The sequence below is a fragment of the Rhinoderma darwinii genome, chromosome 10, assembly GCF_050947455.1.
Source record: "Rhinoderma darwinii isolate aRhiDar2 chromosome 10, aRhiDar2.hap1, whole genome shotgun sequence".
In the NCBI taxonomy this organism is placed as follows: domain Eukaryota; kingdom Metazoa; phylum Chordata; class Amphibia; order Anura; family Rhinodermatidae; genus Rhinoderma; species Rhinoderma darwinii.
The window spans coordinates 26870400-26881754 of record NC_134696.1 but is presented as its reverse complement, the minus strand read 5'-3'; the positions used below and the strand labels follow the sequence as shown (position 1 = coordinate 26881754).

At 42.9% G+C, this 11355-nt stretch overlaps 1 protein-coding gene across 2 annotated transcripts in view; it reads left to right on the top strand.

Moving 5' to 3' along the window:
• Positions 1 to 317: 317 nt before the first annotated feature.
• Positions 318 to 11355, top strand: part of VWA1 (von Willebrand factor A domain containing 1) — a 73538-nt gene continuing 62500 nt past the window's right edge. The window contains exons 1-3 of one of the 2 annotated variants that reach the window (XM_075839611.1): positions 318 to 431; positions 1387 to 1520; positions 6254 to 6744. In XM_075839611.1, the coding sequence (XP_075695726.1) occupies positions 6672 to 6744 (73 nt within the window). In that variant the 5' untranslated portion in view covers positions 318 to 431; positions 1387 to 1520; positions 6254 to 6671. The remainder of the gene's footprint in view (positions 432 to 1386; positions 1521 to 6253; positions 6745 to 11355) is intronic. The other variant, XM_075839612.1, reaches the window with a different exon arrangement.

Below are 11355 nucleotides of genomic sequence, written 5' to 3'. Positions count from 1 at the left end.
TCAAAGAGAGTTCAAAGTTTTTCCTATTTGAATTTTTTTTAAATACACAAACCTAGCCCAGGTTAAACATATTTCTATCCAGTGACATAGTGGGATAGTGGGTAGGAGCCCAGATTTGCACCATCTTATTACCTAAATTATTCATTTGTGTTGTCTTTTAAGAAATAAATATTAAACGTTATCATGAAAGAATCCATAGCTCATGTTGTTTGGGGATTCAAGGTCTCACAATCCCACGCAATTCTGTGTTATTTTTGTATCGCTCTAACGGCTTAAACTGAGTCACGCGTTTAATTAAAGGAACCTCCTTTCAGACAGACAAGCTGACACAACTCTGCGACTTCAAACACGATCCACACCCAGAGAAGCTAATTCAGTCCGACTTAGTCAGAAACGCAAACATAATCCAATGGCTGCAAAGGTTCCTCGAGGTAGGTAAACAGAGGTGTGAAGAAGATACAACCAAGAACTAGCAGCTGGTGCCCCCGGCACCGCACGTGTATAACATTATGTAGGTGGGGCCAGGATTTGTATTAAACCTTCAAACTTGTATAATAGAAAATAAATACATAATCCTATATTCCGCTCATACCGTATACTGGGAAAAGGCATAACTAGCAATTCCCTCTTACCAATGTCATTCCCTATGGCTGCGCTCCTGCCACCTGGCGTTGAATGTGGCTCCAAGGTCAGTTTAAAAGAGTCCTATGCTCTTAAAGGGGGGTTCTCCACCATTAGTAATGGTGACATATCCATAGACTATGCCAGCACTTCTTTATCGGTGGGGTCTGACTGCTGGGACCCTCGCGATCCTTAGACTGAAGCGATCACAACATTGGTTAAATTCTGCAGCTTCTTCAAGGCTGGATTCACACTCATCGTTTTGCTCTGTTTTTGTGCTTTTTTTTTTGTGACGTGCTCAATGGGGTTTTCGTTGCTTTTTTTTTTAGTGCGTCAAAAATGGCCCGAAAATGCCTCCCATTGATTTCAATGGGTGGCGGAGGCGTCTTTTTCCCGTGAGCGGTAAAACAGTCTCGCGGTAGAAAGAAGGGACATGCCCTATCTTCGGGTGTTTACTCCTCTGACCTCCCATTGACATCAATGGGAGGCAGAGAAAGCATATTTCGTGGCGTTTTATGGCCGCGGGCGAAAAACACAGCGAAAATCGGCGTGCAGGGAGAGGAAAATCTGCCTCAAACTTCCAAACGGAATTTTGAGGCAGAATTTCCGCCTGCAAAAAACCCTGTGTGAACCCAGCCTTAAGGGTTTTCCTGCACAGCGCCGCTCCTGGCCCCCAACAATCATAATATTATGACATTATACAATTTAAATACCCCTTTAATAAATATTGCAAAATTTTAATAAAACTTTAAATCTGCTCCGTAGAGATGGGATAGTTACATAAATCCCTATGTGCATATCCAAAGTCCATGGATGAGATGTATGTAAACAGTCAAGGCTTCCACTCCCTGCAGCTGCAGACCCCTGATTTCAGCTCTGGAGAGAGTATATATTAGAAGGTATGTCTGGTCTATAAGAAGGACTATAATTTGTGTATATCTCGTAGAATACAAGTCTGCGTATACCTCTCTGTACGCACCATTTGCATATACAATTCTACATGGACATAAGTTTGTACAATGCTTGAAATAAATGGCTGTTGGACACCCGCTTCCTCCACGGACATAACAAACATGCAAGTTAAAGGGGTGTTATCATATAGGATATAGTGAGAATATTTAAAGGAGTTGCCCAAAATTAGAAAAAAGGGTCTGCTTTTTTTCCCCCAGTAATAGCTCCACTCTTGTCCATTGGGTGTGGCGGGTATTGCAGGTTAGCCCCATTCCAGTAAAGCAAGCGGAGCTGTAATACCGGACCCAGCCCATTGACAAGAGTGGCGCTATTTTTGGAAGAAACAGGTTTATGGGTTGAAGAGGTAGAAGCACCTGGGCTCTGGTGCCTGAGTGACTCCAACACCCCCTGCCACATAAGAAGACACCAGTATTATAAATGGCACACGGTAGGTGGGGGGCCGTTACAGATTTTTAGCAATGGGGTCTAGGAGCTCCAATGTACGCCTCTACAGCTGGGGGGGTTGATACGTAATAATGTTTCCTCCAATAAGTAATAGTTGACATTTCAGCTTATAAAGGTTCTTTGTATTCCGCAGCTTTAATGTCTATAAAAATCATAGGATTACTGCACTGCCTCAGGTAAAGAAAAGTTCCATATCGCTCACAAAACTTTTCCGGACACTATGTCTCCTAATACCTGGAGGATTAACCAAAGACTGGGCAGGATTTGCTGTCTGGGGTGGCAGTAAATATAGAAGGATGTCACTTCATGATGTTTATCTAGAGAGTAAATAACCATCTGCACCTTCAGTACGGCACAAAGAGACGCTATGATCACATTTTTTTTTTAATAATTTATTTCTGTTTATGAGGCCGACCACAAAAATTGCATCATTTACATGAGCTGTCACATTAAGCCCAAGCTATATATATATATATCTCATCGGAAATAATGTCTTAGATTAAAATCAGAAAGAACCATTAAACTAATTAAATGACTTTGGCTTGCTCACAATGATTAGTCATATATGTATTATATGCATCGGAGCAGAGATGCGGTACTGTAGCCTGGCCGCTATACTGTGACCGGAGCCATCTGCTACCGGCGTCGACCCCTGCATAGCTTCCGGCGCTCGGAGACCGCCGGAACAGCTGATCGGTGCAGGGTCTGGGCGTCGGATCCCCACCGATCATACACTGATGACCTATCCTGTGAGTAGCTCATCAATGTGAAAAACTGCCCCCCATGCCAGGACAACCCCATTAAGGCCTGAAAACTGCTGGCATCGCCATATAGGGGAGGGCATTGTAACATTACCTGTTTGTCTCGTTCATGCAAGTTGCATGTTTAACCGATGTATAATTCCCTCGCACCGCGGTCATAAGTGCTACTGAGGTAGGGCCTTGATGTGCAAGTGTTCCTTGGCACTCCCCGTTGCACGCTGCCACCACCGCCCTTCTACTTTTGGTGACAGTTCTAGCAGTTTTCTGATTGGCTGCTAGAGCTGTCACTCCGAGCAGAGAGTGATACTTGGGACCGCAGCGCGCTGTGCAAGCTAAACGCCATTTTTTTGGTCATTCACATGACTGAGATATCATTCCAATGCCCTCCCCTCCCCTATATCGCTCCAAAACTGCTGACAGACTCCCTTTAATAGTAACATATAAATATGAGAGATGATAAAAAAAAGTTGTCAATAATAATATATAGGATAATATGCCCCCTACTGTAAATTATAAGAATATAAGATGTCACCAAAAGGTTCTGTGACCCTCTCCAATGTGACTTACAATATTCTTGATAATATATAGTAGGGGTACATTATTCCTTATAATACCCAGCTGCTGCAGAACATCTTTTTGAAGAGATTGTAGCAGATTCCTGTCTTCCATTGATAGATATGAAACAACCTTATCCTTTTTAAAAGCAAAGTCTGCAGCAGCGGAGCTGTATTGTTGCTGTGGGGTAGTGATTCTATATTTGTCACGGCAGTGTTGGGCAGGTTGGAGGTCCTTGGAGTTGGTGTTAAATTGGTGGGTGAGGGACTCATTGTGGGCATGGTCCCTCCCAAAATGTGCAATATGGAGGGTCTGGCCATTTTGGGCTCCTGCTGGGTGGTGTTCCGAGGAGCAGGGGTGAATTATTGGCCATCTGCAGATAGATACACTGCCCCTGAGCCTGTGGGAAATCGGCTGGGTGTAAATTTGCACTTATGGGCAGATTGCCAGGCAGACCCCCTTCTTAGCTCCAAGGACCTCTTTCCTTGGAATGACTGTTTAACAACAAATAGAAAGAATTACCATCAACATATATATAATCAACATTCTCACACGTATTTTAGTGTTTGTTAATAATCTGGCTGCTGTGGCCAATTTTATCCAATCATGAGTCTGCCTTTATTTGAGAGATATAGTTGTATAAGGACGGGATTGGGTGGTTGGCCTCATTAGTGTAAGAAGAAAGATCACTAGGACCGAACTTTATCATCCCTCAGTCATGTATAATACACTCATACTTGCCAACATTTGAAAACATTTTCAGGGACACTTAGGATAGTGTCTTTGGTGGGTGTGTCTTGTGAGGGGCGTTGCTTATCTGGTAGGTGTGACCAGCGGGCGTGGCTTTCTTTTCCAGAATTTCTGCATACATATAAACAAACAAAAATGTCTGCACTAGTTTGGCTGGCAACTATTATGGTGGACGGTATCTCTCTGGTTATCTGGTTGTTTACATGCAGGTGATGTCTCACTTTAGAACTAGGGCTAGGCGATATGTGCTGACCGCTACAGGTAGTGTAAAAATCAGCGTAGATTGTGCCTGACTCAGTGCCCCTTGTAGATGGTGCTGTACACTTCTCCCTGTAGATAGTGCCACACACTGCTCCCTGTAGATAATGTCACACACTGCTCCCTGTAGATAATGTCACACACTGCTTCCTGTAGATGATGCCACACAGCCCCCCTGTAGATGATGCCACATAGCCCCCCTGTAGATGATGCCACACATACCCCCTGTAGATGATGCCACACAGTCCCCCTCTAGATGATGCCACACAGCCCCTTGTAGATGATGCCACACAGCCCCTCCCTGTACATAGAGCCTCTAGGAGGGGAATCCCCAGCCAGAGCGTTGCCAACGCTCTGGTCAGGGATTCCTCTCCTGGAGGAGCCCCTGATTTCACTGTCCATATAGGGACAGTGACGCCAATGGCTCCTCTAGTAGCGGAATCCCCTCACATCGTCAAAGCTCTGGCCGGGGATTCCGCTGCAGGAGGTGCCCCTGACTTCACTGCCCTTATATGGACAGTGAAGTCAGGGGCTCCCTCTATGAGTGGAATCCCCGGCCAGGGCGTCAACAATGCTTTGGCTGGGAATTCCGGCGCTCCTGGAGTAGCCCTTGACTTCACTATCCATATATGCCGTCACATCGTCAGCGGCACCCACTATGAGCGGAATCCCCGGCCATGGTGTCGGCAACGCTTTGGCCGGGGATTCCACTCCAGGAGGAGTGAATGGCAGAGCAGAAAGCTCTGCCATAGTATTCAATTGTATCTGCGTCCTATACAATTGAATGTAGCAGTTGCTGGGACAAGTCCCGGGACGGTAATTTGGGACAGTCCCGGCAGCTGCTGAAGAACCTCTTTTCTACAGAGGGAGGAAGCACATGTCAGTCAATCAACAATTGGCATAGGAGAAGGAACTTCCAGCAGTAGTGATCTGTGACAGACTGTTTCTGGAGAAAGAGATAAGTAGTGCCTATGTAGCGCCGCATTTCTCTGTATAATCGTCAGGTTCTGATTTCAGAATGTGATGTTTACATAAATATTATTTACAGATCTGTCAAAGGAAAACATTTATTGACTTGTATTATATAAAAACTAGTAAATCATAATATTGATGATGACATATAAGTAAATGTTTTAACTTTTAATGAACCACATTATAAACCTTTATTTTTATATATATATATATATATATATATATATATATATATATATATATTAGCACATATATAGAAAGGTCAATCAGATTATTTGGTGCAACTCTCTAATTGGTTTTTATTAAAAATAATTTTTACTTTTTGAGATACAGATGCTTTGTATCCTGTATGCAGAGCAGCTGTATCGTGTGCTGACACCGGAATCCGTCAGGTCAGGGGCACTGACGGGTTAAGGATCCATCTGTAATCGATCACACCTAAGTTATGGACTTAGATGTGATCGGTAACAGCTCTATCGGACTTGCTGTCACTGAACCCGTCAGTCTCGCTGCCCTGACAGATACAATATTCAGTGCAAGATACAGCTGCTTGGTCTACAGAATACAAAGCAGCTGTATCTCAAAAAGTAAAAATTATTTTTAATAAAAACTAATTATAAAGTTGCACCAAACACCCTGATAGACATTTTTATTAAAAATACATAAAAATAAATCGCTTTCGAAGGTGTACATAGCCTTTAAATCACATGAGAGAGGAGACAGTAACATTTTCCAGTTCCAAACATTCCCAAAAAGACACTTGTTATTTCCTATGCTGTGACAGCAGAGAGCTCCAGGCTACAGCAAACACAGCTCTGCAACACTTCACTTAGTGTCCATAGTTTCTACAAGTCTTGTACATGTGTATCCAGCTGTTGCTGATTGTGAAGTCACTCAGTAAATGAATACTTTCCCTTCAGTTACAGACTGGCTATAGGACCCTGCAGAATCCCTTCCCGCCCTGGTGTCTGAGTCCACAGAGGGTGTGTAGCGTCTGAGAATGAAACTTTTGCTTCCATGTGGGACATAAGAAGTTTTGGGTGACTTCACTGCTTGTCTTTCTGCAACCTGACCCTCAATGCTATACAAGAAGACTTGAATTCCTGTCCTCACATGGTTAAAACTGGAGTCACTGGAGAAAACTTCTCTTCTTCACAAGTGGGTGTAGCAAAGTTCTTCTGGCAGGAAAGGGTGTCAGTCATGAAATAAACCTGCCCCGTAAGATACCCCAGGAATGAGACCCTTAGAAGAAGAAGGAACCTGCGATGCCCCCTGCTGAAGAGGACTATGTAGAAGAAGTTTTGGTAGCAGACAAGTTTCACCAACCTGCACTTTGATATGTTTGTCTTGCTAGTCCTCTACCTGCACTCTCTGCTCTCTCCTGCCCTAGGACAGACATTCCCAGAAGCAGGTAAGTGTCCTTATCAGGTGCCTCTTCCTCATCCATTCACACAATAAGACCACTGTGCAAGTTCTTCAGGTGAGAACTTAATCTGTCTGGTTGCCTTATTGTCCAGGAGAAGTAATAAAATACCTGTGACTTATTGTGATAAGTTGATAGTAAGTTTGGGAGTTGTGCTCCAGGAGTGTAAGGACTGGGTCTCAACATTCCTGGCAGCTTACGTCTGGCAAGGATACTGAGAGTTTTAGTTCTACAGGAGCTGGTAGTAGCAACCCGGTGGGATTTTACTTTTGCAAATATGTTACTAAGAATGTTGGATGTGTTGTATCTGTGCCAGCTGTGTGCCAGATGTATGCCAGTCTATAATTTATATTATAAGATCGGATTGTTTGGGGAACTTCATTTATACATTGTTATACTGCAGATTAAATGTGGAGACTCATATAAAAAAAACAAAAAACTATTGTAATTATTCAATATTTGGGTATTGCGATGTGACGAGAGGTATCGGAGTAGATGGCTACCTAGGGTACCACTGAAAGGGGAGGGTCAAACTTATGGGTTAAAAAAGCTCTTCCTTTTAATTTCTTTGGAACCCTTTGGACGCCATGTCTGAGCTGATGATAGTGCTGTAGAAGAATATCCTAATGCACTATATGGACAAAAGTATTGGGACACACCTCTTAATCATTGAATTCAGGTGTATCATTCAGTCCCATTGCCGCAGGTGTATAAAATCCAGCACCTCACCATGCAGTTGCCTTTACAAACATATGTGAAAGAATGGGTCGTACTAAAGAGCTCACTGAATTCCAGCGTGGTCCTGTAATAGGATGACACCGTTGTAATAAGTCAGTGCGTGAAATTTCTTCCCTTGTAAAGTGGATGCGTATAGGAACCACAGCGACTCAGCCACGAAGTGGAGACCACGTAAGGTTAGAGAGTGGGGTCGCCGAGTGCTGAGGCGCATAGTGCATAAAAGTCGCTGACACTCTGCTGACTCAATAACTGCAGATCTCCAAACTACCTCTGGCATTAACATCCACACAAAAACTGTGCCCGGGAGCTTCATGGCATGGATTTACATGGCCAAGCCGCTACATGCAAGTCTTATATCATCAAGCACAATGCCAAGCGTTGGATGGAGTGGTGTAAAGAACGTCGCAACTGGACTCTGGAGCAGTGGAAACGTGTTCTGTGGAGCGACGCTTCTCTAAGTGGCTGTCTGGTGGACGAGTCTGGGTTTGGTGAATGCCAAGAGAACGTTACCTGCCTGACTGCATTGTACCGACTGTAGAGTTTGGTGGTGGAGGGATAATGCTATGGGGTTGTCTTTTTATGGTTTGCCCTAGGCCTCTTAGTTCCAGTGATAGGAAGTCGGGGTTTTGCCCTTTTCTCTTCCAGCATGGTCCATAAAGACATGGTTGGGTGAGTTTGGTGTGGAGGAACTTGACTGCCCGGACCTCAACCCCATCCAACACTTTTGGAAAAAACTAGAACGGAGATTGCGAGCCCGGCCCTCTCCTCCAACATCAGTGTCTGACCTAATAAATGCTCTTCTGAAGAAATGGGCAACAATTCCCCCAGACACTCCAAGGTCTTGTAGAAAGCCTTCCCAGAAGAGTGGAGAAAGTCATAGATGAAAAGTGGGGGACCAACTCTATAACAATTCCGATGGATTCAAAATGGGATGTCATAAAAGCTCCTGTAGCTGTAATGTGCAGGTGTCCCAATACTTTTTTCCATATAATGAATGTTGCATTATTTGAGTATATATTTATATAGTGTCTGGAAGTCATTTATTAACTATAGACTGAAAGTCTAATTATTAATATATCATCGTAGAAAATCACATAGAAGAGTTTCTCTTCTGTAAATATATAGATGATCTTTACACAAGGTTACTAGATGGATATAATAGTTATTTGCATTCTATAATGTAATGCTTGGCTTTCACAGCAGAAGACTGTATCTGAGCGACCCTGCCATCTGACCGGTCTCCTGCAGTCATCTTACATAGCACCTCATTGTCTAGGACTACATGGCAGTGACATAGCGCCACCTATCATAGTGGAATGTATCACACTACACTCTGTCAGTGTCTAATTGAGTTTCCAAGGACGCATCAGAGAAGAGGATTTTGAGGGCTAGCCTCCATCTATACAGAACATGTACATCACATTTGCACCATAATCTTTTCATTGCACACACATGACATATAATCAATAAGGCTTTATAGGTTATTTGGGAATCAACCCATAATATAAAGACCCTAGTGGCAAGTGAATGGCTACAAAATCAGTGGGGTTGTCTTCTACTGGACCATTGGAGCCCATTATTGTGTCACTGACTGGGCCAACTGAAGGATCCTCCAACCCTAAACCCAATTGTTGCATCCAAGACTACCTCTTCAATACTGAGCACTGCAGTGAGGAAATCAGTAATTATTTGCCTGGGAAGCAAAATTGTTGTGTAGTCTGGGCCATTCAAGTAATCTTGCGTTAATTTTTTTTCCTATGGTAATTTATATTAGAGACTTAAAGAAATTAAATTCATTGGTACAAAAATGTGATTACTATGGCAATTAGACATAGAGAAACGCTTAGTACACGAGTACTGCCATGCCTCCCCAGCTCAGAGTTCAGAAAGAGATCTAAGAAATCTCATGGTGGATCTCCATGCAATAATTTTGCATGTAGTTTTCTTAATTTTGACTAAACCATATGGTAACCTCTGCTGGCAAATAACCGGCTGTAATAACCATTTTCCTTGATATATAACTGAAATAAATCTGACACCCTAAAATCCAGAAATGTCTTATTGTAGTGCATGTAATACACGGGTCTTTATAGTCATCACTCAAGGATAATTGACCTTCCAATACGACGGTTTTATAAAAAAAAATCCTTCACATCCTAATGCAAAACGGCTGCGTCAGTCCAAAGTCAAGTCAAAGGAAAAAGGATGTAATGCCTCAGAACGCAATGTAAAGTCTGTAGTGATTAGACAGTAGGGTCTTAAAGGGTAACTAATCTTTCAGAAAACTTTTGACATGTCATAGTGACATGTCAGAAGTTTTGATCGATGGGGATCTGAGTACTGAAACCCCCACCGATCGATAAAACGAAGCGGCAGAGGCACTCGGGTGAGCGCTGAGCCGCTTGGTTTCTGATCGGCTTTTCTCGGAAAGCCGAGCAATTGGTGTATGGGCTCAATAGAAAGTCTATGAGCCCGCACACCAACTGCTCGGCTTTCCGAGAAAAGCCGATCAGAAACGAATGCGGCGCATCGCTTACCCGAGTGCCTCTGCCGCTTCGTTTTATCGATCGGTGGGGGTCTCAGTGCTCAGATCCCCACCTTTTTTGGAAGTCTAGTTACCCTTTAAACTGCCTGTCTTGGTGTTGTGCTGCCAGCAAAAAAGGGAAAAAACTGATTGGCAGCGGTCAGGTCATGCCATTAACATTACAGCTTGTATTATTAATCAGATTTTCTCAAATAAATGTTAATATATAATCTCCTTTAAAAAAGGTTATGATAATAAAAAATATAAATATGGAATTTAGCAGTACAATCCAATACTTGGAAAATTTAATTGAATGCAAATACTCTTTATTTCTGCCTTCCTATTCTGAGCTATTTATGGACGTGTATGACTGGAGGTAGACAATCTATTTGGAAAATTCTGACCAGGCTGTTGGAAACTCTGCTCATCGGTATGACTATATTTTATCACCAAAAATTCTGAAAAATCATCACATTGCATAAATTAAAAAGGTTGTCCAGGATTAGAATAAAGGTTCCTTTGTTTTCCAGAAACTGCGCCACTCTTGTCCACGGGCTGTGTTGGCTATTGCAACTCAGTCTCATTCACTTGAATAGGGTTGAACTGCAATATCTGACGGAGCTCATGGACAAGGGTGGCGCTGTTTCAGGGAGAAAGCAGTTGTATTTTTCTGGTCTTGTATCGGTATCACCCCTTCATATCATCTCAGCATTGAAAGTAAGATGTTCCGAGATGAAAATGTGTATTATGTAAGAACCAGAACCCCCAATTTTTTTTTTGAGTTTTGCTTAATCGATAATACTGTAGCTGGAATTGAATTGGTTGCCATGGACCATACCATTTTTCCCTAAACATAACCTGATAATCCATATATGTACTGTCAAACGGCTACTTGACGGGATTAGATTGGCCCACCCTGTAAAGGTCCTGCCGACATGATGGAAATGTATGTGGACGATCGCTCGTGGAATTGATCGCTCGTCACCATAGAGAACCAAGCATTGCTCCTTATGAAAGGAGCAAACAAGCGCCGATCGACAAGCTGTCTCATTATAACAGCCCATATTGGGCCGTTTAATATTGCCTTAACTTGCTATGCATATGAGGACATGGGGAACACGGTTGTTAATGTTTTAATATTTCAACTTCGACATTCCAGAACTTACTATCAACCAGGGCAAATATTTGGCAATTGGACTTGTTGAAGAGGTGACATCCTATGACGGTGCCACCCATTCTACTGAACTCTACAGAACAACCCATTCTACTTCTTGTCTATAGAGATTGGGTGACTATATGCTAGATTTTATGGCTTGAAGAGCCAAATACACTGAATT